Here is a 26692-nt window from a genome sequence, read left to right as displayed (position 1 = left end):
GTTGAATACTGGGCTCCCACGCAGAGGGCCCAGGTTCGAACCTCGTTCCATCCTGGCATTTTTTTCTTATTTCGTTTTTTTTCTTATTTCGAGCGATACTGGTTACGGACACCGGCGGCGGCGGCGGACAACTACGGCGCCAAAAACGGCCGGTGAAATGATCTCATAACAGCTTTCGCTGTAAAAATTACACCATTTCCCGCGAAAGGGGACCATGAGGCGATGCGAAGCCGGAGCACTTGCACGATCGCGTTCCGTTGGCATTCGTTGGGCATGCTACCGACCTCGCGTCGTGGAACGCGAAGAGGAACGCTACGCGCGTCTTGTCTTCCCTCTAGCCTGGCCGTTAATTCTCACAGGGCGAGGGGGGAACGCGGTCGACAGGCGTGCGAGAGGGGGATAGCGCAGGAGAGGAGAGAGAGGGGGAGGGGACGCGCATGCGTGGCGTTGCGCAGGAGAGGATTTCGGCATGTCTAGCCCGCGTTTCAGAGGAAGAGTGGAAAGAGGGAGGGGAGAGGGGAAGTGGAGAGGGGGAGGGGCGAGAGAGAGGGGTGTGGAGAGGGGGATGGGAGAGGGTATGCGCATGCGCAGTAAGGGTGGTCACGCCGCACACCACCACCACCGGATTGAGCTCCGCCATAAGATACTTCGTATCTAAAAAAAGAACGCGAGGCCTATATTTATGTGTCAGTGCCCCTTTAACACTAACCGATCAGAACGAAAAAAAATAAGCCGGGGATGAAACCCACGACTTCTCGGCCTGTGAGGATAGGCGCCCGACGCTCTGCCGACTACATCACAGCCGCACATGGACGGGGTTCCACAAACGCGCCTTATATTTTTCACTCATTCTCTCTCGCATGGTGCTCTCTGCTATCGGGGTTGGGCGGGGCGGAGCGGGGCAGTGTCGCCGTTTGTGAGTGGCGATGTACTGCGTCATGACTAGGTACCGGACTTTAGGGGAAAGCCAATTACATTCTTTGCGTTCCTATCGTGCCACTTTGAATTATAGGTTAAGAAGGGCTTTTATAGTGTTTTTTAGTGCCATAAATGTATATTTCTGGTGTTCGTGCCTAAATTCCTATAACTGCATAGAAATGACTATTTTCAGAATTGGTGCCTATACACACAATATTTACCTCAAATTTGGCTTTCGAGTGCAGTTTGAGAACGTTGTTCATGTTACCCGGAAAGACTGACCTTCCGGAACTATGTGGTTCAACTTAGCCCTCTAGTACAACGAACTTCCGAAAAGCGACCGCTAGCAGTAGTGAAATGGGCCACATTACGCCGCTGCGTTGACATGACGCGAGCGGTTAGATGAGGAGGAGATGCTGAGGAAAAGAAAAGACGCTAATTCTACAACCTTAAATGGGAGCCTGTGTTAGCGTCTTCAGGGGAATGAGATGAGGGACATAGAGATGGGAAGAGGACAGAAGAAGACGACGAGAGTTGCGTCCATGACCGAGGGCGCAGCGGGCGGCTTCTACAACCGGTGGTCCAGTCCAGTGTCACAAGGAATTCAGTAATCTCCTCAAGGCATACGTGCGGCGGTGGGCGGGGAACAGAAGGTCCTGCTGTACAGCCGCAGGAAGACCGAGAACGAATGCGAAACCGTGGAGGGCCGTCAGGGGAAAGGAGAGTGCAGTTTAAAAGGAAGAAGAATGTGATGTGCACGCCGCTTTTATTTTGTTCGTAATTTACGTCTTAAAGGCCCCTTCACCAGGTCACATGAAACATTCTAGTTAGACACTGGAAGTTGTTACGTGTTATAGCATGATAATTTGCCACACTGGTTAATTACGAGCCGCGACACCATGATGCGAGGAGGCAAGCTTGAAACCCTTGCCACTCGTCCCGTGTAGCATTCACAAGCCCAACACATTCCCTGCCCTCTTCGGTATCGGAGCAACTCGGAGCCGGAGCAGCACATGACGCAGAAGCATCAACACGTCATGCGCACGCAGGTCACGTGCACATGACGTGCCCGGTCAGGTTGTCCACGCGACCTACGTTGTGTACTGCCTGTTTCTGTGGGATGAATCCCTCAATGAGCGCACGTTTGGAGAGGCTGGCAGCGATGGTGTGTCCATACCGCGATACACGGCGTCGCGTCACTGGATCTGCTACAAGGGACAATGAACGAAGAACGCGCCAAGTGTTGTCAGGGCTGGCGATGGCCCGACGCTGGAACGGTGAGAACACGAACGCATGCGAATTGGAGAAGATTAGTCTCGCATCCCACTGCGATTCGAAGTAAAACAAGAAAACTAACAACGCGAACAGGTTCTGTTTCTGTACTTTAATATTTATATCCACTTTCATTCGTCTGTTCAAGAGCTGACTGCGCAGATTACGTATGTCGCCTCGAATAATCCTCGCAGGTTCAGGTGGTGCTGTGAGCTATGTCAGAGCATTAATGCCTAGTAGAGGAGCGACGTCAGGGTACGCACAATTACGCAGAACGATCCCTCCTTGTACGTCACTCCTTCCATGTTGGGGCGCGCACCCGTGAGATGAAGGGCAAGCGGCCCTCATTTTGACATTTCCCCTCTTTCCGCGGCATCTAGCGTTGCAAATCTTGGCAGACGTGATTGTGAGCGCCCAGCGCATGCATTACACTAGTCAGCTAGAAGTGTTGCAACCTGGTGACGAGTCTATTAATGTGTTTACCACGAGAAGATAAATTAACCCTGCGCGATAAGAGCCGGCCAGTATGGAGCATCCCTCCCTACTGGTATTTTAGCGTTATGGCTATCTGCTCCTTTGTTGCCCTTATCAGCCAAGCCGAAAAGAAAAAGACTCAGCATTGAGTTTATTCGACGGTGTACACTTGACTCACCATGCCAGACAATAAAAGGAAAGATCTTGTTCTGCGAACCATGCGAAAGGAAGGACAATTGCATGGCTATCTGTACCCGTTCGCGCCTTTGTGTCAGGAGGTCCCAATACAGTCTTCGACATTGGGGCCTCCGTATGTATACTAAACACATGTAATATTTCTCTATTTTTATCAATAAAATTGTGATAATAAAAAGTTACGTTTTTTGCTTCTCTGTCGGACATATAAGTCCCGCACGTCTTTCATTCAAGTTTTTCCTGTGCGTTGGTGAACAATAAAAAATTCGCAGCGTGCGCGTAAACTAAAAGCCGAATTCTTCTGTCTCTCATTCCCCATTAGGAGCCATTGGCATGTTCCAGTAGGAAGCGTTAGTAGAAGTAAAAGTGTAAGTGTTAGCTAAAAGCCGACTTCTTCTGTCTCTCACTCCCATTAGCAGCCATTGTTTACCTCCAAGGTAGTGCCTGGTGAGATTTCTCCTGTACGGGATTAAACAGTAAAAATTTTGTTCAAAACGCCGTTGATTGATGAAATAAACCAACGAAAGACGCCAGATGTTTTCTAAAAGCAAAACGAAAGAACGCCAGATGTTTCTAAAGCAAAACGAAAAGATGCCAGCTGCTTAACGAATGACGCCAGAAGTTTTCTAAAGCAATGGTTTTCTAAACAATGAAAATTCACAGCCTACATGTAAAATTAAAGTGAGCTGCAAGTCGTCATAACTCATCGAACCTTTAGTATAAACGCGCCCGATCTCACGTCGGTGATGATGTACTGGGCAGAATTCACGGAAGATTCACGGTTTACCGATGAACCTCCGCAGCTTCGCCCACTCATCATCATTCACTCCGTGGATATCCTGTGATTTTTCCGCCGCCTACTGCTTCGAGTGTAATAGCACCGGCTAATAAAACTACTTCAATAAGCGCTGCAGAAAGGCAAGATTGTTGACGAGCGAATATCGTGCGTTCGTGGGGGGAGACAGCGGCCAGCGGTACGTGGAACGCCTTCGCACGTTCGCGGCTCAAGGTACGAATCTCTGCCTCCCGTGTTGCTGAAGCGTAGTGTCGTAGTGCATTCGAGACCGCGCAGTCGAGTTTTACAGTCTGACAGCAGCGCCAGAAGAGACAACCTAGCCATTAAAAAAAAATCACAGTTTTCCCGCAACGGCGAAGCAATGAATGCGTAAGCAACAAACTGGAATGTAACGAGAAGAACAGAAAACAGCTCGAAATTTCCAGCGCATCGCTCAAGCGCTAAAGCCGTACGAAAAGAACACACACAGGACGAGTGCAAACTATCAAGTGTAACAGATGTTATTTATTTATGTTTGAACAGCGTGCTCGTTTCGCAAACGCGGTCGCTGCAGCGAGGGAAGTGACCTTCGAACGCTGCGTAACTTCAGCGCGGACATCGCGGTGAAAGCACGAGACATACAACCCCCCTCCCCTCCTCCCTGCTACGAGCGGGGCGATAACCTTTAAAGCACGCCCCTTGCGCCATCTCGCTGCTGAGGAAGAAAGCACGCTGAAGTAAATGGTGTATATAAATAGCTCGCCGTTAGCATGCTGAAAGGCGGTACTCTTCGTGGCCTAGCCGTCTAACGCCGCGCGCTGCGGAGCGGGAGGTCGCCCGTTCGATTCCGCGCGGCGGAAAGTATTTCTGAATTATTTTTCTTTCTATATATATATATCGCACATGACGGCGACGCCTACCGCAAAAACCAGCAGAGAGTGTCGATATAATTGCTATCGCTATAATAATATTTAGAAGGATCCAGACGAGATGGGCACGCGGTGATCGCGTCTCTCCCCGGCAAAAGCAGGCGGAAAGTTGTCGGGCTAGAGGCGGGACGCGTCGCACGTTTGACTTGCGTTGTGGTCCTACAGGCAAATGCTAGCGACCTTGGTACGTCCGCTGACAACTCCGTAGTTCCCTCTGCCCTGCGGACGGCGCCAGTACTCACGAGCGCACACCGTGCCACGTCTCTCCTCAATTAACGACGCTTTGAAGAAGTCCATGTATTATTGGCAGAACTTTGCCATTAATGACCTTGCGTATGGTTTTGCTCCATCTGCCGTCCTACGAACAATGGTTAAACAAGGTGTTCAATGAAAAGTGACTCATGAAGAGTAAGTGCATATGATTGTTATTTAGCCAGCGCCATTATGAAGCGCCTTATGAAGCCAGCGCCATCTGAACATGAGCAATTACTACGTTTTCAAGCACGCATAAAACAACTACTTAATCAAAATATGATTAAGTGGACGCCTTCTGGAGGTCAGTAAATAAGAGCGCTTTGGTAAAGTTTTCATCGAAGCTTTTCTCTGTTGGTGCCTTGAATATATGCAGGAAGCAGAAGCTGTGCACACTTCATGCCTAGCTATACATGCTGCAACTCATCCTAGCTAGTTTCCATAAAGGCGTGAGAATTGCTCGCTTTTATAGCAGTACTACAAAGCAAAAATGGCATCAAAAAGCCAGGATAATAGCCAATCGCATTTCTCACCCAATTAAAAGAGACATTTAGAAGGCACATCTCAACCTATAAATAAATAAAGCCTTTTCTGTTATTTCATCTCAATTCGTATGGAAAAAGGACGATGCAAAATATCTGAAATGAATTGTTACCCCGAGCTAAACATTTACCAGTATTAAGAAACATCTGTGTGCACGCTCCAGAAATGATTCCGGTGGCAAGATATCCTGTGGTATGATGCAGATCAGGAAACATGTTAAATCATTTTGTCACAATTTGACAACTAGTCGTCAAGCACTGCACACTTGTTAATTTTGCAACACCGCATGTTGACTATAGGGCATTGTTTTCAGCTTTCTGCATTAAAAAACGTATACAGTGCTACTCCAGCGGTGTCGCACTAGATAGTTAGTGAATTAGGACCATAATTAGTCGCGACGCCGCAGCAAGACTTATATAAATATAGATAATAATATCTTAAAGATTTTCGCATAACAAAGCAACAGTATGATTATGAGGCTCGCCGTAGTGGAAGTCACCCGAAATTTCGACCACCGGGGTTCTTCAACGTGCACCTAAATCTAGATACATGGGCCTCTAGCAGTTTGCCTCTATCTAAATATCGAATCATCAGTGGTAATGCAGTCATTTTATTTGAACACTCACAAGAAGCGAAAAGAATCGTGTATGAAATTATTCGTTAACGCTGAGAAGAAAAGGTGGTCACCCTGGTATATATAAAGAAGTGATTCAAAGGGGAATGATTATTGCTCCAAGGTGAACAATACTTGCCCACGGCTGCCATGGCCCCCTTGGGCAGGTTCCCAAGCTCGATGCAGCGGCCTCGCCAGTAAGCACACTGTAAGACCTGCGCAGCACTCAGGCAGCCATCAGCGTACGCGCAAACAATCTCTCCTGTTGAGTGTCCTACAACACCGTCGGCATGAATTCCCAAAGAGCAGAGCGTATCTACTAAGGCCACCTGCGAACGCATTAAAGGGCAACGTAGCTTTGTTCTGATATATATTCTCTGCACAATTGCCGTCAATCTTCGTTACATTACCGACAAATTGATATTAGTTCACATAAGTAGCCAGATGAGTCGTCAGGTACACACGAAACTGTATGAAAGTGGTTTTGATACTAACGGAAAGTGACGTTCGAAATTTGAGTTGTCTCTGCTTGACTCTGTCAATAAACCTTCATGGCTAGTTAGTCATCGATTGCAATGCTGGGTATACAAGCTCAATCTAGGCAACGTGTTTGGCAGGTATTCGCAATGCCCACGAACTATAGGTGGCGCGCCGTGCGATTCAACATGGCGCCCGGAGGAGGGTCAACCCGTTTGTTAGCATAGGAACAGATAGGACGTGCGGACGTACGGCCCGTGCCACTTTCACCGGATGAAGTCATGAGCTGCACTGAATTGTATATGAGACCAAAATACTTTCCCAAACCATGGAAAGTGCTAAGTACTCGCCACCTAATTATTTGCTGCGGTGTGAAAGGTTATATTTCCGCTCAGTTCCCGTGCATCAACGATGCTGCGCGAAATCCTGTGCGTGCTACATAAAACTGCATGAACTAGAACTGACGTATGAGCCGACCGGCACTCCGAGGTAGTACGTACCGAGCCTGACTTACGGATTTGCCGCAGTAGTACGCCGCCAGCGAGTAGTGCCATCGCTGCTGCACGGGACCGCACGTTTAACGTGGTGATGGTTTGCAAACATATTACGCCGTCGTCATAACTTGCGCAGTCAGGAACGCGGAGTTACTTCTTCAACGGAACACAAGCATTTAACATCCCATTCAGTAGCACTTGTGTCACAGCCATGCTGAGAGACTAGCCGTGTGCAACTCACTTCACTCGCATGTTGCAGGTTCGATCAGCACGATCGAAACATGAATATTGAAAAGAATGCACATGTATGCTTTTTGCAACGTCGAATAATTCGACGATGCAAAACATTCGTGGAATAACAATGCCGTTCGGAAGCTGCCCGTGAAGTACAGGAGAAGTTAGCCGAGAGGCGGGGATTGTGGCCGTGACTGCACGTCCCATCACTCTAACCATTTCGCTTCGCTGGTCGAGCTCGAGTGTGTTGGCGGCAAGCGGCGCTCCATAATATCCACAATAATTGTGCTACATGCAATGCACACGAAGAACTATGCTTTTATTTTGATCGCGCTCAAGGATATTATACATTAAATACAATCAAAGTGACTTACGAGCGTGAAAGAACATTACCGCACGAGGGGACGTGAAGTGCAACTCGCCCCTCATGAGTTAGCAGCTGATCGTTCATCGTCGCTGTCACTCTCGGTGTTTTCACAGCCTTCTACGTCCAGTGAAAAGACCTCGTCGTCAAGATGGTTTCTTTCGACATCACTGCTGAAAGCAATCTGAAGAATATCCTCCGCCGAACGACTTCAGCCACTCCGCGTCACCATGTTTACAAGTAGAGAGACGTTTAAGCGCGGACGCAGGCGGACGCGCGAAGAACATATTTTGCTCTCAAACCGGTCAACAATCAAATCTCTTGCAGTGTGCTGCGGTGCTGCCACCTATCAACAAACGTACAAAAGCAAGCGGCGCAGCGCTGGCTATGAAACCAACACACTGGTGAAGGACGGCGTTGAAAGCGTTCGCTCCACGAAAGGCGTGGAGCAGACGCGTCTTCGAATGATTGAAACGTCGCTCGCACGATTCATAGCAGCGCTTTCCTGACAAAACATAGAGATCCTATTTTATTGTATCACCGACTTGAGAAGTTATTGAAGAGCACATCGCGAGCCCGCGCGACCTCCGTACGTACAATGTTATGGGATTCATGCACTACAAGAAACACTGACGAATGCTATGTGCAAGTAAAGCAGGGTGAGCTTCAACTGAAAATGTCAGACGATAACATTTAGCTAACCTACGTGGCTACAGAAAGCCTCGCGAAGCTGATAGTATGTATACGCTGTGGGCTAGCATTGAAAGCGCGAGTTGCCACATATTTTCACGAAAACTTCGCGTCTCGCAAGAACGAACCAGATTTCTCGTGTCACGGAGGGCCCGGTTTGTTCACTGATGCAGGGAACATGCAAAGTCCTAGTGTTCGTTTCTTCCCAACGCGTTAACACTGAGGCTAGCACAGCCGAACAAGGGAGCGTCTACGTAGTGCTGCCATTTTGTCGTCTACTAACCCTCCTCGAGAGGACGCTCCTGAATTCCGCTTGGCGGCGCGACAGTCTATGGGCATTGCGAATAGCCAACAGTTTTGGGATCTACTGTACAGTGCTCAATCGTGAAAAATTTTGAGACCGTCTCAAGCTGGACAAAAATTACTAGCTGTCGAAGCTGCTAGTATTGTTGAGCTTAATGTGGCCTGGATGCGCAAAGGTTTTTTTCTGAAACCTTTCGAGCTACACAACAGAAAGTTAATTCTTATTACGCAAAACGTGTAACGCTCTGTCGTCACTGCAGTGAAGTGATGTAAGCGCAGAGATACGACCTTAAACATACCTGCACAGCCACGATTGAGAGATGAGTCCACCTCTTTTCGTCTGGAGTCTCGCTAGTCAAAAGATGGATAAGGTCCAGGCCGTATCGCCGTAAGAAGTCGTGTGATTTCTGAATCGAACGAGCAAATGGGTGAAACTGCATCATCTGCGTTGCCATGCCACCCCACTGGCAGCCTACGCCCGTGAAGACGAACCACAGGGGCCGCCTTTCTGAAGGAGAACATGAGGACATTTTGATGGCTTCTTTTCCGGAGGCGTCCACAGGCACAATAACGAAACCACGGCAGGGAAATTTTCTGACGCTGGGTTGTCCAACTTCGTTCAGCAGAGCATACGTAGAGTCTGGGTACGGTCCTTCGTCTTCTACACGATTCAGGGTTCTCTGGAAAGACCGAGCAAACCAAATATTCAACAGAACACATTCAAGTGAAATTAACAGTCGTCGTCTCTGTAAAACTTCTTTCAGCGTTTATTGCCAAGCTGCGTACATTTAGTCGGTCGCGGCAAATTTTTCCGTGTAGGGGCAGTGCGAGTATTGCTAAAACGCCCATAAATGTTTTATGCTGTCATCCGGTATTGCTTTTATGAAACCCTCCGCCACGGTGATTATGGCGCTCGACTGCTGATCCGAAGGGCGCGGGAGCGACTCCCAGCCGCGGCGGCTGCATTTTTGATGTAGGAGGCGAAAATGTTTGAGGCGCGTGTACTTAGATTTAGGTGCACGTTAAAGAACCTCAGGTGGTCGAAATTTCCGGAGCCCTTCAATATGACGTCCGTCATAATCATATCGTGCTTTTGGAACGTTAAACCACAGCTAATAGTATTTTATTTGTGGCACAATTATTACAAATCTAAGCCAACACAAGCAGTAAATTTTTTATGCGAACAAACCTTTTCCGGTCAAGAAGTCCCGAAAAAAAGCAGTTCAAATTTCGTCATCAAGTTTAGGTATTTCAAGGCATTTCAGCTAGCTAGGGCCAAGCCTTAAAAGCTTCACGAGCACGTTACGAGCATGCAACCAACTTACTATTGTCTGTTCACCTTCTCAACAAGTCAAACGTTCTTTAAAATGAACTTGCGTAATTAGTTCACACAGACAAATGAGCCATTTTAAAAGCTTCTGCTTAAAACGCAAGATCTTCGTTGGAGAATTTGTGAACAATAACTTTGCTGCTCGTCGCCCACGTGGTTGAAACAACGTTCATACGCTGAAACGACCGTAGAGACTGCTGGTGGTGGATCTATTATTTAGTTCTTCATCCACATATGCTCCTCGCGCTGAAGATATTGTCATCCTCTTACAGACATCTCGTAATTCTCTATAAATACTACACTCGCACATTAATATCGAATGCATCGCGAAGCTTCTGGCCTTGCCACACGAAAACGATTCAAACATCAATAGTTAGAAATGCCGTGAATTTAAACCCGTAACGACAACACCATGAGGCGCTTTTTTTAAATCACAAATACGATTGTGATCTTTGTGAGAATGACCTGTTGTGCTGTTTGGTCTTGCACATTTCAGATACTTCATGTAATACGCTAAGTTCGGACTATTTTCGCTACTTCGAATCTGAACTTCGTAAGAAAAAACATGGTTCGTCATAGGAATAGGCATTACACGAAAGTAAAACGTGCCCTTACAGAAGTAGTTGAATGTTTACTGTGCATTGACATAAGGGAGGTTGCACGATCTCTTGGTGTTTTGCAGCTATAGCTCCGTTTTATGTGGATACACCCACGTTGATGCTTGGTCGTACACTTCCATCCCGACAATAACGTCCACAATCAATGTATAAATAAACAATTGTGGTAGTCGTTGTAGTTCAAGGTGAGAACGTATTCAGAGAAAGCGTTTTGTCAGGCAGGAGAGCGTCGCTGAATATACGCAGAACTTGGGTTAAGGTGACCATCCCCCGGAATGCTAAAGATTTGTTGAACACCACGGCCGGACTAGAGGGAAACGCAACGCACGTCATGTCTCCTCTATAGCCCGGCCGCGGTTTTTTTTTTTTCGAGGTGAGCGTAAGCGGGGAACGCGGTGTTATAGCCAGGCGATGCAGGCGCGCGTCGCAGAGCTATTTTTGGTATGGATGCATGCTATGTGCGACGCCAACGCTTGAGCTAAGGTCGCCATCTCGCGGTGTGCTAAGGCGTTGACAAAATTGCACTTCTTCTTTTGGAAACACGCCGAGTGGGAAGAACGCGTAGCAACGACGCGTCGTAGGAGCTAATACCGGAGGCCACGGTCGTGATCCGTTAGTTTACGACTCCCAGAGGGAGACATTTCCCCGCCGACCAAGAGCACTGGAGAGGGAAGTATGAGATATAAAAGGCGTATTTGTAAAGCCTCCAGAGTGTGTGACTGTGGAGGAGTCACAAGGCACCTATAGAGCGTTGGATTGAAGAAACCGAGAGGGTAAAAGAAAAGACTCAGAAATTGGGCGGCCATAAATTTTCAATCTTTTCGAGAGCAAGTGTGTGCAGTATATTTCTAATCGCTAAAATTTTCTATGTTCTACAAGTATTATGCATGACAATAATGTCAGCGCAAAAACTTCACAGAGTGTTTGCCGTTCATATTTGGGGCTCGAGCTTGGAGCGCACGAGTCGTTGCAATCTGTTTCAGAGGGTGCAGCATGAGGGAATAGGCCTAACTCATCTTATATTGAAACAAGTTGTTTCAAGGTTTATTTATTTCCGCGATCATAGCAACGCTTTTTTGAGAACAGTGTTACAAATTCGCCTACGAGACCACCTGGCGGACTATGTTGTGTCAACAAGCATTGTGACACCTGGCCCACTACCAGGATTTTTATGTGAATAGTGGCTTTAATAGAATACTTAAAACACATTTTTCCCTTGATACTTGCGTTAGTTTCAAAGAAAAAGCTGTATAAGGATCTAATAGATGTATTTCTACCTCTACCAGTATATAGATCAAAATACTTATTGGCGTCAGAACGCAATGTGCTGAAAAGAGTCAGAGCCATGCCTGTTCGAAGTTAGACAAAATGTTTTTTTTCAACTACACACAGAAACGCTCCCTGTGAAATTATGGCTTCAGAGTAAAGGCATCTTTGTTTCCTGGTCGAATAATTACATATTATGCAGGAAGGCTGAAACAATAAAGCATTATTTTCTCGACTGCCGTGATGCAACATTTTATGGGACGTCCTTCAACGTACGTACAATAAAAAAAAATTCGGCAGATCCCACGCTTTGTGGGAATCGATGTAATGCCTTATTTGTTTTTGAGCCAAATGAAATCATTCATGCCACGGCATCTAGTCCACCATATATCGCATGTTTGCCATGCACGCATGCATGCACAATCTAGTGTACACGATGCCAATGAAACGCATATTCTGGTATATAAATGCATGACCTGTCGCTTATGTTCATCACGCACTCGTGTCATGCCATACCAATTTTGGAATATATCACGTTAACAAAACTGCCGGAAGCGCACCATGACAGTGGCATGTAAATCATACCGTACATGACATGCATAACATGATTCGCATGTTAAGACCTCTCATTTATGTTCGTCATACAGTCACATCGCGCAATACCAATTTTGGTGTATATCAAAGGAGCGAAATGGCCGCGACTGCACCATGAGTAGAGCATGTAAATCATGCCATACATGACATGCATATTATGGTTTTTCATGTTACCACCTGTCACCAATGTTCATCATACAGTCACATCGCGTAATGCCAGTTTTGGTGTACATCAAGCTATAGAAACGGCCGCGAATGCACCATGCGCGGGACATGTAAGTCATGACATACATAGCATGCATGTCATAGTTTTCATGTTACCACCTGTTATTCATCTTCTTCATACAGTCACATCGCGTAATACCAATTGCGGTGCATATCAATCTAGCGAAACGGCCGGGAATGCACCATGAGCGCGGCATGTAAAGCATGACATACATAACCTGCATGTCATGATTTCCGTGTTACCACCTCTCATTTACGTTCGCCATGCAGTCGCGTCGCGCAATAGAAATTTTGGTGTATGTCAAGCAAGCGAAACGGCACGAGTGCGTCATGAGCATGACATGTCATGCATGTCATGATTTTCATATTACCACGTCTCATTTACCTTCGTCATACAGTCGCTTCGCGCAATACCAAGTTTGGTTACATCAAGCTAGCGAAGCGGCCGCGAATGCATCATGAGCGTGGCAATTAAATAATGACATACATGACATGCATGTCATGGTTTTCAACTTACCAACTGTTATTCATGTTCTTCATACAGTCACATCGCCCAATACCAATTTTGGTGTATATCAATCTAGTGAAGCGGCCGCTAGCGCATCATGAGCGTGGCATGTAAATCAGGTCGTACATGACTTGCATGTCATGATTATCATGTTACTACGTCTCACTTACGTTCGTCATGCAGTCGTGTCGCGTAACACCAATTTTGGTGTATATCATGCAAGCGAAACGGACGCGAGTGCACCACGAGCGTGGCATGTAAATCATGACATACATGTCATGGATGTCATGGTTTTCATGCTACCACCTGTTATTCATGTTCTTCATGAAGTCACATCGCACAATACCAATTTTGGTGTATATCAATCTAGCAAAATGGCCGCGAGTGCGCCATGAGCGTGCCATGTAAATCATGTCATACATGACATGCAAATCATGATTTTCATGTTACCACGTGTCAGTTATGTTCATCATACAGAAATGTCTCGTCATACCAGTTTTCGTATGTATCCCTTCATTTAAACGGCCGCGAGCGCCCCGAGACCATGTCATGTAAATCACGCTGCACATGACATGCGCGTCATGATTTGCATGTTAGGACCTGTCATTATGTTTGTCATGAACTGTTGTCACGCCGTACCAATTTTGGTATAATTAAATTAACGGAACGGCCGCAAGAGCCCAAAGGCCGTGTTACATAATTTGGCGCAGCCGACAACAAGAGACATCATGTGGGTGACTTTCTTTGTGGACAACCGCAGCGACTCTGCGGTATTCAAGAAATATCAAGTCGACGACGACGCGGCCGTGGAGCTTCCCGAATATGTGACAACAGGTGAGCTTCTAAACCTCATTTTGACCGAAGCCTCCCTGTCTTCAGAGGAACTTTTGAAGCAAGATTTCGTGAAAGTGAACATTCCTCTAAGAAGGTTCAACGAGCTGGTGCTAACACCACTAGAGAAGAATTTCACGACCTGTCCAGCGCCGTCTGACAAGTTAACGACAGTACAGTAAATTATGTACCAAGCCCGCACATAATTACGTAACAAGACCGCACATAATAAACAGACGATGCTCTTCATGTCGCCATTTCTAACTTCTTCTTTATTCTCCCCAGTCCCCCTGGCCTGAAATCTGTCGTCTTCTTCTTCAACTGCTTGAGCTTGCTTCATGTAAATCATGCTGTTCATGACATGCGTGTCATGATTTTCATGACATGACCTCTCATTTATGTTCGTGATAAGGCCACGTTATGACACACTAATTTTGGTATACATCCGATTAACCAAACGGCCAGGAGAGCACAAAGTCGTAGGCGGATAGATAGATAGATAGATAGATAGATAGATAGATAGATAGATAGATAGATAGATAGATAGATAGATAGATAGATAGATAGATAGATAGATACGCTCAAAGTCGCAGAAGTTCGCTAAGAAATGCTTCGCATTTAAACGATTTCCTGTTATCACCATTTGGCACACGATTTCTGGCCTGTGACGACACAGGGGGCGTTCCTACTGATATGGTTATGCTATTATGCATGCATGCCCTGTGGAAGGCTCGTATGGCAGTTCGACACGAGGACGTGTATGCACGCTCAGTGCGACACTACTTTATCGAAAGTGTAATCTACATGAAAGATGTGCTAGAACACGCAGAAGGCACCCAATGATTGGTTTAAGACTCTGGATGAATGGGCCTCACTCAAGGCCTTCTAAAAAAAACACACATCATGCTTCAGACTAGCTGGTGTGTTTACCCTTTTGTATTTGTTTTGTGTAATCCTGTTTGTTGAAACAAAAAGGTAATAAAGAAAAAGACCGTGGCGGAGTGGATATTGTGCCCGGCGTCTGTTGTGGACCGAGAGGTCATGGGTTCGATTCATGTTGACGTACCATTTTTTTTTTTTCATGTGGTCGTGGGCATTTTTTTTGACGTCATGTCCGTGAGGTAAAATACATCACTGAATTCTTGGTGGACCCCGGCATAAAACACGTTCGTATTAAAAATCTTCCAGCACGAGATATGTATACATTTATAGCACAGTTTTGCCGGCAGTATTCCGGAACAAACACGTGGTAGTCCAGATCGGTCGTTTATCTTTATGAAGTACATCTATATCCAGCAAGCATTATTTGTGCATTTAAACTTTCTATGTTTCTTTCGCTAATCAAATTCTGTTATTGGTACTGCGCAAGCATACTCACCACCAAGGATTCCTCGCACCTGCCTGCCAAGAGAACAAGCCTGGGAAGCTGCGGATTTTTTCGCTGAAGAATGTCGATGTGGTCTCCGTATGTGCCGTCGTTGCACTGAAGGATTGCGTGGACGTTGGCACCGCCGAAACCATAGGAACTAATTCCAACGGGACCGTCCGGTAAGGGTGTCGGCACGCTTACAACTTCAATGCTGCCATCCAGTAGCGATGGGATGTGTGGGTTTGGTTCTTTGAAGTGCAGGTTTGGGGCGATGATCCCAGTCTCAAAGGCCAGGATCACCTTTGCTATGGAGACGATGCCTGAAAGTATGGGACACGATTATGGATGTGCTGCTTAAGCTTAGGAAGAAACAATTGAGATCAAGGGGACTGTATGCGTTAAATATTCTTGAAGGAAAAAAAACGTCGCTAATGGGCACGAGCATTAAGTTGACACTTCAACGTTCTTGTTTGTTTGTTTCTCTCTTTCTTTATATTTATCTCACTTGCAACAGAATATCGTGCAGTCCAAGAGTATTATACTTTTATGTATTGTAAAATTTCACCATATCATTATATTCTATAATGGCGGCGTTTTCAGCAAAATAGGAGGACTGTATGTATATGCGTTAGTTAATCAGAGCTGAAAAATACATTATAAGAAAACATTCCGGAATTTAGCAATGTACACAGTATAACTCACAGCAGGTATAGTAGAATGCAAGTACTCGGCCACAATTCACCCCCATAATGGAGGTATGTGTTTGTTTCTTTTGTTTTTGTTTGTATGTGTCTGCGCTAGTTTCCTTTATACCAAGATGCGAATTGAGAATTTGGGAAGCATGTGTAGCTAGGAATTTTCGACAGAAGAAACAGTTCACCCACAAATTGCATGTATTTCCATGTGCTGCATCTTATACACTTCCCTCTCATAGTTCTTATTACTTAGGAGAAAATCACACCATCTCCCGCTAAAGGGGACCATGAGGCGATGCGAAGCGGCGTTTCGGCATGCAGAGCCCGCGTTTCAGAGGGGGAGTGGAGAAGGGTAGGGGAGAGGGTAGTGGAAAGGGGAATGGGAGTGAATAGGGGATTGGGAGAGGAGAAGTTGAAAGGAGAGAGGGGATTAGGGAGTAGAAAGGTGTGTGGAGAGGGCCCACGCATGCGCAGTAAGGGTGGTCGCGCCGCACACCACCTGTTTGAACTGCGCCATAATATGCTTCGCATCTAATAACATACTTATATAATGTAGAAGGACTTAGACATGCGAAGCTTTTGCACCATAACCGGAAGGCATCTATGAAGCTTCACATCTCAGTCACTGTGGAACTGAAGATTATATTGACTTGCTGAACAATTGCACCATATGCGCTCGCCACCTGTGATCGTAACCCGCCGTGACAGGTTAGCAGCTAAGGTGCCTTGCTAAGCTCGAGGCCGCGTGATCGATTCCTGGCCACTGCGGCAGCATTTCGACGAGGGCGAAATGCAAGGAAGCATCTAACCTGGAAGTCCCCCCTGCCTACAGCGTGCGTCATAAGTACGCACGTAAAGGCCCAGAGTAATTAGGGTGTTTGCCACTGCGCCTTACTTTGGTGGAGCTTTTCAGGACTTTCATAACTTGCCTCCACGTATTCACGAAGGCACTTGCGCACTTTATCATAAGCCTTGATCCATGTGTCGGTAGGGCACATGGATCACACGGCAGTTATGTAAGTTTCATACCCTATCACTTTATAAATACTGCCGGTACTGCAGCATCAGTCCTGCAGCGGTGGAAGCTATTTTTGTGGGTTTTTTTTAAGAAATCGCTGCGACGCATTTTAATCCGCGACAGAAAATGTGATTGTAGGAGGGAATCCACTTTTCATTTGACCCTCAATACTTCAAAAAATATCCGTAATCACGGACTATACGACACCATCTGCTTTGCCTCTCTCTCCCATCTGCATGTTATGCAAGTTACTGCAAATATAAATTTCCGTGAAATGCTTGGCGGAATAGGTGCGGCATATACCCAGCCTCATCTACTGAACACGGAGCTTCTAAGCTCTCGCCGCTACCGTGTTTCGTCGGAGATGGCCCAGGAAACGCCGATGGCGACGCTGTCCGCGTCACCAGGTGCGTCATGCGAACCTCGGTAAATATTGCGGCACAGACAACGAGGATTGGAGGACTGGATAGCCATGTACAAAAATGTAAGCTGGCACAAATGAGACGATACGGTGATGTTGGCGAGCATCATTTTCTAAGTACGAGGGACGGCTTGCGTTTGCTTTGATATACACAAGCATGACTTCACGAGCTGATACTATATGAGTAAGCAGAAGCTCATCAACGTCTTCAAACCTGTTGGTCATCATCCGGTTGCAATGTTAGAGCTTGGATACCGTGTTTCAGAAAGCGACAGAGCCATACAACCGGTCAGGACGTGCTGGCTTTGTGCAAGAAAGTCATCATGTCCAACGTCGACCGAGTTGTACACATTCTGAAGGGCACTGCAGATGACGCGTTAAACCTTATGATTTTTCAGAAGGACTCAGCGGTAGATGCTGTCATCAAAGAATACCGACGCTTCTAGCAAACAAAGAGCTGTCGCGTTCAAAACAATTTCCAACACTGCTGCGGCGACATCATCTAAAGACCTGAAGTCAGCTGGTGGTACGAAATTACTTAACACAAATTGTTCGCGGCGATCTGGAAACAGTGTCCCCAGCAGCTGCTTGTTATCACTGGGCTTGGAAAGACCCGGCCTGCTAGGACGCCTCGCCAATCGAGTAACGCGACACTCCACAATATCTCCTAGTGGGCTGCAAGGAAGGTGCATTGATGGGCACGCATACGCTGTCCGCGACCCACAAGAACGCTTCGCTAGGACCGCGCTCCCGGAAGAGTATATAAAGAGCGCGCCGGGTGTGCGCTGCACGCTCTATCGTCTTCTCTGGCCTCTATCGTCTCTTCTGTGCAGTTCCCTCTTGTCCTATATGGTAAGCCAGTCCTAGGAGCGTCACTGCTGGACATACGCGACCGTGCCCGGTGTCAGTCTTCATACGAGTCGCAGGGTAAGAAGGGGAGTGAAGCCTGAATTTTGAAACTTAGAACGGGTAAACAGCCATCGGCTACAACACGCCTGTGCAGCCAGCACTTGCGCGAAGAAGATTTTTCGTTCGGCGTGGGGCCACGATGTTCGTTGAGTATAGCAGAAAGCGCTAACTGAGACTCTAGCCCATGCACGCATAACCCTTTTCACCCGCCAGCTGGCCCATATGTTGCCTTATTGCAACCAAAATTAGCTTGATTCACTTGCAAATTCAAGTTAGTCCATCCCAACCCCACTTATTTTCTAAGGATTCTTGTTGGAAAGATGCCACGCCTCTTGCGTTATAGATACAACTTTGGCGCCAGGTTTCCTGGAAAACTCGCCAAGGAATGTTGCGCGTTAAACATTTCTATTGTAATCTCTACGTCTTGCTTTTACCCCGCCCTGTAGCTACAAGCAAGTTGCTGCAATAAGTTATTCTCTCTTTTTAAATGCGATTCCTAGCTCACGTGGATCGTTGTTCACTGCCGTCAATCGGAGAACTAGTCTAGCAAACGTTGCTACGTGCTATTTCTTCACCTTCGCTTTGCACGCTGCCACATATCTGTCAGCTTCTAGTCTGTTTCATCTTCAACACTGAGTAGTCGCGATGTATGCGGTCTTAAGCTTTGGTCTAAGAACGTTCTGATGCTATAGATAGTGGTGCCGTACGACGGTTTATTAACAACGTACTGACGACTTGTGCAGTCTAAGTAGCGCCGGTCCAATAGGAACGCAGTCCACACGGAGGCGGCAGGTTGGCATCCAAGACAGATTCCAAGATGTCTGATGAAGGCGAAGTTGATGAGGATGCACAAGACGCACGCTTAACGGGAGAAGTAAGGGCATCGAGCTCATAACAAGGCGTGTCATCCGAAGTCTCGATGATGTGAAACGGATCAACAGGATCAACACGACCAAGAGATTCTCCTCGAAGCAACGTGACGGGGTGCTGAAACGGATTGCACACAAGCATAGCCGATGATCCAGATGCAGTAGTCAGGACGGCAAACGGGAGAGGGAGAGCCCTGCGACGCAGAAAAATAGGTGATGGCGTAAAAAGGACGGTAGCATCTGGCGCGGTGGAGCAAGAGACGGGCACAAGCACTGACATTGCGGGTGGTATGTTCGTGTCGGACACAACAGTGAGCTTTTGGGCTGTACTTTCAGAAAGGTCAGGCAATGCGTCGTCAGAGAACGGGAAGAGCGCCACCTCGGCCCGGGCACAGTCGATGATGGCATGATGCTGAGACAAGAAGTCCCAGCCGAGGATGATGTCGTGTGAGCACGAAGAGAGCACAAGGAATTCGACGATATAGAGCGCGCCGTCAATAACCACCCTAGCGGTACATGCAGCAACCGGTGCTACGTGCTGCGTACTTGCGGTGCGCAGTAGCATGCCGGAGAACGGCGTTGTGACCTTACGTAATTTTCGAATAAGGTTCTCGTCCATGACTGAAATCGCAGCCCCAGTGTCAATAAGCGCAGTTGCGGCAGTTCCTTCTACTATGACGTCGAGTAAATTGCGTGGTGACTGTGCAGACCTTGTAGAAGTCGCCAAGCTGGCAGTTCGTGCCTGCGGAACTGCAGCAACTAGTTTCCTTCGCTAGGTGACTGCCGACTACGTAAGGGTGAAGGCGAGCGACGACGGGGTGACGGGGAGCGATGGTTGCTGAAAGGTCGTCGTGGAGGCGGCGAAAAGTCGGAGCTGAGACGCGTGGCATGGTCGCCAGTAGCGTATGGGTAGCCGTATCCGGGCGTTGCGGCAGCTTGATGAGCAGGTGACATGCGACGGTTGCAGAAGCGCGCCACATGCCCGGCGAAACCGCAAGCGAAGCATATGGGCCGGTTGTCGCGTGTGCGCCAGGGATTCTGAGCATATTGACTCCGAGGTGGCATTGGAGGAGGCGCAGGAGGCTGGGCTGTTCGCGGGTGCATTGCTTCGAAGAAGGCAAATGTCGGCGGCGGAGGTCGCGCCGCGACCGCGGCATAGGTCAGAGGTGCAGCTACAGGCAAACATGGCTGGGTCACTTGGCTGGGACATGGCTGGGGCAACATGGGCTGGGTCAACATGGCTGGGTCAGGTACCGATTCGGCAAGCTGCTCGCGGATGGCCCTCCTGATGGGAGTAGCCAGCGATGCGTCAGGTTGTAGGGATCGATCGCCCAGAGGCAGCATACAGAGCTGGCGCACCACCTCCTCCCGAATAAAGTCTTTGATTTGGATAGAGAGTGATGTAGCGGGTGACGGATGGGAGGCTAACGTGAGGCACGAGAGTGGTTCGGCAGCTGCGACAGCGCTGCGTGCAAGGACCCTTTGTCGACGCAGCTCATCGAAACTCTGGCAAAGAGTAACGACGTCCGCGACAGAAGCAGGGTTCCGCGCAAGAAGCATCTGAAATGCCTCGTCCTCGATGCCTTTGAGGATAGGTTTAACTTTCTCCTCCTCGCTCATGGAGGCGTTGACACGGGAGCAAATATTTACTACCTCCTCGATGTAGCTCGTATACGTCTCACCGGGCTGTTGAGCACGCTGGCGTAGACGTTGTTCAGCGCGCAGCTTTCGTAAAGTCGGGCGGCCGAAGACTTCTGCGATCGCTGTCTTGAACTCAGGCCAGGAATGAATCTCACGCTCGTGATTGTGAAACCAGAGGTTGGCGACGTCAGAAAGATAGAAGATGACGACACGGAGTTTGGCCGGGTCATCCCAGTTGTTGGTCTCACTGACGCGCTCATATCTGGACAGCCAATCTTCCACGTCAGCCTCACCTGTTCCGCTAAAGATAGGTGGGTCACGGTACCGCTGAATGGCGCCGCTGGAGCTGGAAGCCGCGGCGGTGTCGGGCTGACTGGTGGCAATGTCGGTCATTGCGGCGGTTGAAGCAGCGGGCAACGTTCGATTACGAAGTTCCAGGTTGAGGTCAGGGATTGCAGCAACCTCCACCAGATGTCGTACGACGGTTTATTAACAACGTACTGACGACTTGTGCAGTCTAAGTAGCGCCGGTCCAACAGGAACGCAGTCCACGCGCACAGCAACAGACGATCGAGCGAGGCTTCTTCCTCTTCACTACAGTGGTAAGTTCAGTGGAATGGAAAGGGAGGGATAGGAATTGTTTTAAAAACGAAGGCTCGTGTTTGCCTTAGCACAAACCAATGAATGTAGTCAATTAAAAAAAAGAAGCCGCGGGAATTAGGCAGCTTATGAGACTGATAAACATACCGTGTGACGCCCCGTGAGAAATAGCGATAATGAACCGTGCTGGAACTTAAAAGAAAAGATTAGTTCTCCTGATGGCACACGCAAGTCGCCGTAGGTGCTGATGTCCCTGAAGTTTTCACAAAACTATTTTCGAACAGCTTTAATAGCTTTCACGCAACAACGGTCGCTTGTGTATACAGTCACACGCTCATAAGCTGCGGTCGCGCGATATCTTAATTCAGGCGTCATTCTGGTATGCTTCGTTGAGTTATGCAGACAGCCTAATCTAAGAGCATTGTCTGCTTTACTCTAGAAGCAGGTTTGGGGCACACATTGTTACTCGGTAGGACCTGTCCCGCCAGTTTTTAAAGAGCGGGGTTAGGGCTACGCAGGATTTTCACGCCAATTGCGGCTGAATGCCCCTGATGTTGCATTCCAGGTACCAAAGGCAGCCTAATCTAGGATTGCGGAAAGCACGTCATTGCTTCATTTACATCGAGTGCGACGCATGTTTTCTTTTAGACTCAACCAACTGTGGAGGGGGAGCGCTACGACAAAACTTTGTTCTGCCCTAATGGGGAACCCTGCGACGCCTAAGGCGCGCCCGAGAGAGGGCGACTCTATAACGCTTCGCCCACAGCAGGGATATTGCGCTTGCCCAAAAAACACGAGAGGTCTATTGCTGAAAAGCAAAAAGGCAAACTAAGCCCGAGCCCGGATAGCTACACTGCACTGGGAAAAGGAAGCGTGGGGGGGGGGCGGTGGGAGAAGAGGAAGTTGATATTTCTGATGCTTCTTTCTATCAATGTATGCTGACGGCATCTGCGTCTGGGCATCTGGCGTGACCCGGCCTCAGGTACGCGCAAGGCTTCAGAAAGCTGCGACGTTGATATCGATATACCTCAATGAACAAGGTCTCAAGATCTCGCCAGCGAAATGTGCATTGATTGCTTTTAGCCGAAAGCCAATGAAACCATACGCTATATCTATCGACGGCCAATTCATACCTTATGTCAGGACGCACAGATTTTTAGGTGTAATCATTGATAGGGACCTCCGCTGGGGTACTCACGTGGCCTACCTAAAGAGGCGCCTGACGGACATTGCCCATCTGTTCAAGTATCTTGGAGGGAAAACCTGGGGTACCTCAGTACATGCAATGATGCAACTGTACAAGACACTTTTTCTCGGCTATTTGCGATACAGCCTGCCTGTGCTGACCAATACCTGCAGAACCAATATTCGCACACTCGAAAGCGTTCAGGCTATGGCTCTTAGAGTTTGTCTGGGGCTACCGCGATGTTCGTCAACAGCTGAGACCATTGCGATTGCAAACGACTACCCGGCCAAGACGCATATTATAATGGAAGCGCTCAGAGCACACGTGAGGCATCTTGCTCGCGCCCCTACCCATCATTTAGCCTGTCTGCCTGAAGACCGACCTCGTGCCTCATTTTGTCAGACAATCCTGTCCTACCGTACACACCTACCAACAGGATATACAGCTCCAGCAAGAGTTCCAACTCCCCCATGGTGTATGACTCATCCACAAGTTCGACTCACGGTTCCGTGTATAAGGTCAAAAGCACAGCTTTCGTCACCAGCGCTCAAGCAGCTTTCTCTTCTTTTGTTGTACGAGACGTACAGCGAGCATAGCCATCTATATACTGACGCCTCAACTACCGTGGATGGGTCTGCAGGGTCGGTGATCTTTCCTGCAAGAACAACCACCGTGAAGATTAGGCTATCCCACCAGACTACATCGACAACTGCGGAACTTGCTGCTCTGCGTAGCGCACTTAGAGTAATTTATGACCAACCACCCAAGAAATGGAGCGTGTTCACAGACTCCAAGGCAGCTCAACAGTGCCTGATATACGCCTTGCGCCGTGGACCTCACGAGCAACTCGTGTTGGAAATTAGAGAGCTGCTCCATCACCTCTTCGTGCAAGGACACGACATCACCTTTCAGTGGCTTCCAAGTCACTGCGGCATATTGGGCAACGAGCATGCCGGCGCTGCTGCTCGAACTGCACACGAAGACGGCGTAGAAGAATCCATTCCGTTATCAAGAACGGATGCTGCGATGAAAATTCGAGAGATTGCCAATGAAGAAAAAAATCACAGTTTCGCCGCAAGGGCGAAGCAATGAATGCGATAGCAAGAAACTAATGCTATACGAAGTGAGGCTCGCCAATGGATACTCTCAGTTTGAACAGCGCTCCTGTTACAAAGGCGGCCGAAGCAGCGAAGGAAACTAGCGTGCTTCAAGTGTCGAGCTGTGACACTTGATAGTTCGCGCTCATCTTCTGTTTGTTCGTTTAGCGGCGTCGTTTAGCGGCGCTCCGTAACATGAGCGCGGACATCACGGTTAAAGCTTGAAACATCCCTCTTGCCCTCACCACGAGAAAACCGCGCGAGCAGACAGCGGAAGGCCAAGGTTCTCCTTGCGCAAATATAAGAAGAAGCGAGCGAGCTCGCCGACGAATTTTAAATGCGCTCGTCGCGCTCCTAGCGCCATCTCGCTGGTAATGAAGAAACGCTTATGAGCGTCGGCCATCTCTGAGTCCGTCCAGCGGCAAAGTGTGTGTATAACGCTCGCCGTTAGCTATGCGGAGGACCTGCGTTCCGTGGCGTAGTGGCTAGCGCCACTCGCTGCGGAGCAAGAGGTCCCTGGTTCGATTGCGCGCTTCGGAAGCATTTTTCTGAATTATTTTTCTTCGGGGCTTTCATATATATATATATATATATATATATATATATATATATATATATACACATACTTATACATATATGGTGCATGACGGCGACGGGGACGGACATTTTTCCAGCCGAGACTGTCCATATAGTTGCTATCGCAATAATAAAAGCCTTGTGGAACACCCCAAGTTTACAGCACCCACGACTGCATAGACTGGACCCGTGTCGTCGACTTCGGCCTCCGTCCGGACTCTCTCGACTCAAGGCAACGGTGCTTTGTCGACTGTGGCTTGGTGTTGCTTTCACCAAATCTCTTGCCTTCCGAATCGGCATGGCAGAGAGTGCTAGTTGCAGCCAGTGTGACAGCGAAGAAACGATAGACCACGTTCTTTGTCGCTGCCCTCGCTACAGCTCGCACAGACTGTCGCTAGCTGCTGTGTTGGCCCGCCTTGACGACAGACCCCTGTCGGAACAGTCAGTGCTGGAATGCCGGCCCGAACTGTCTGCACAGCGAAAATCATTTAAGGCCTTACTGAACTTTTTGCGTGCCACTGGCCTATTGAATAGGCTTTAGTAATCCCGCTCTACAACTTCCTTTTGTTTATATCTTTTTTTTTATCGCGCGCCTGCCCTTCTCTCTGCTGTCCTTTCCATCTTTCTTTCCCTTTCCCCCTCCCCTTAGTGTAGGGTAGCAAACCGGATGCTAGAATTCTGGTTAACCTCCCTGTCTTTCTCTCATTTTAATCTCTCTCTCTCTCTCTCTGTCTGGCTTCTATCGCAGCGGGAACACATTATAAGGACATAGGGCGTAAGCGTGTCTCAGGTACCAGGGTAATTAATCTCGTATTCATCTACCAGTGTGCACTCACCTGCCGCAGCCTCCGTGTGTCCAACGCTAGTTTTGACGGATCCGATCTTGAGCGGCCTCTCGCCGGGCTTGCAGAAAACGCTGCTAATGGCAGCCAGCTCCTGCACATCCCCCACTCTCGTTCCACTGCCGTGAGCTTCGACGTAGCCTACTTGACTTGGATCGATTCCGGCTTCAGCGTACACATCTCTCAGAAGTTGCTCTTGGAGTCTGCCAGAAGGGAATGCTATGCCTGCGAAACCACAGTACAGAGACTTCACTATACAGCTACAGATGTTCGCAGCGTAGGAATATTGCGCCTCAAGTACTGCATCCCCTAATTTATCCTAAACTTAAGTACTTTATAGTTAATCACACGGAAGTTGCGGTATGTGGTCGTTTGAAGATAGGCTGACTCAATATTTACCCATTTAAAAAAAAATTGAATAAACATATGAAGTGAGAGCTTCTCTGTATACAAAGAAGGCTTGGTGGAACAAAGAAGACATTTGATACGGAGATGTGGTATCATTGAAGCGGACGCGTTCAAGAGCACGAACGACTCTCTATTGCAAAACGTCAAGGTTATTTGAACTTGTAGATCCCCAGATCAATAAGCAGTAATGCAGATGCGACTGAGTGAAAGCTAGACGGTCTGTCCGGGATGAAAGAACCTATTTTCCACAGTGCGCCAATTGCTCAGGATAGCTTGTTTTGGAGGAGAGATATGTAATTCGACGAAAAATATTGTTCCAAAAAGTACTCCTAAGAACGATTGTTGTTTTCCGCATAACGACAACTGATACCCGTTTAGCGTTGGCTGGATAACTTCAACTGAAAATTGCAGGATAATTGCTATAATTCAAAATAATTTAGTAGAAACTCATCCAACCACAGTTGCACGATTTTGAATGCGCTTTGCACTAAGCTTGTCCTGATCATGCTTTGTTCTTTCCTATGGATTGCTTCACGGACGTTTAGCCACCTGACAAGGCCGTTGTGATTCTATTGCGTTATCAGAATCTGCAGAGTGCGCATTAGTACCGCGACCAAACCCCGTTTCGCCGGAAACAAGGGAAGCTCAACCTTCTTTACCTAAGGACCTACCTTCGGTTTTGTAGCCATCCATGTTTGCCCTGACATTGATGATCTTGGCGTATACTCGCCGGGCAGCCGACGGCCGCTGAAGAAAGAATGCTCCTACAGCTTCGCTGCGCGCGTATCCATCGCCTACGAGCAACAATGAAAACTTTGTAATTTTTTTCCTTTTCCACATAGACAAAAATGAGCGAAGATCCGAGTGTAAGAACCACTTTCAAGCCTGTGAAATAGCAAGCATACCACCTCTATACATCGAATCTTCATAAACGAAAGAAGGAATATAACTTTGCGCAATATCGCTGCGTTACGACTAAGTCTTTTTCTTTACTTAATTACGAGGCATACCTTAAAGTGCTTTCAGCATACCCCCTAGTCTGTACGGCTTTTTATAATGTAACATCGTCATAGGCGGCGATTATACTGGCTTACCTTGTGAATCTGACTTATCTGACTTACCTTGTGAATCGAAAGCCTTGCATTTTCCATCCTTGG

General features: G+C 47.8%; 1 protein-coding gene across 1 annotated transcript in view; it reads right to left on the bottom strand.

The window, feature by feature from the left end:
- The window catches only part of LOC119391817 (fatty acid synthase), a 168891-nt gene that overhangs the window by 101516 nt on the left and 40683 nt on the right, over window positions 1–26692 (bottom strand). The window contains exons 3-8 of the mRNA XM_037659466.2: window positions 26657–26692; window positions 26207–26329; window positions 25122–25352; window positions 15283–15593; window positions 8833–9213; window positions 6111–6300 (exon numbers count right to left, since the gene is read on the bottom strand). The exon at window positions 26657–26692 is cut by the window's right edge and continues 165 nt beyond it. Coding sequence (XP_037515394.1) covers window positions 6111–6300; window positions 8833–9213; window positions 15283–15593; window positions 25122–25352; window positions 26207–26329; window positions 26657–26692 — 1272 coding nt within the window. The remainder of the gene's footprint in view (window positions 1–6110; window positions 6301–8832; window positions 9214–15282; window positions 15594–25121; window positions 25353–26206; window positions 26330–26656) is intronic.

Source organism: Rhipicephalus sanguineus, chromosome 4, assembly GCF_013339695.2.
Source record: "Rhipicephalus sanguineus isolate Rsan-2018 chromosome 4, BIME_Rsan_1.4, whole genome shotgun sequence".
NCBI lineage: Eukaryota > Metazoa > Arthropoda > Arachnida > Ixodida > Ixodidae > Rhipicephalus > Rhipicephalus sanguineus.
The sequence above is the reverse complement of the archived record's forward strand: the minus strand, read 5'-3'. Positions and strand labels throughout refer to the sequence as shown.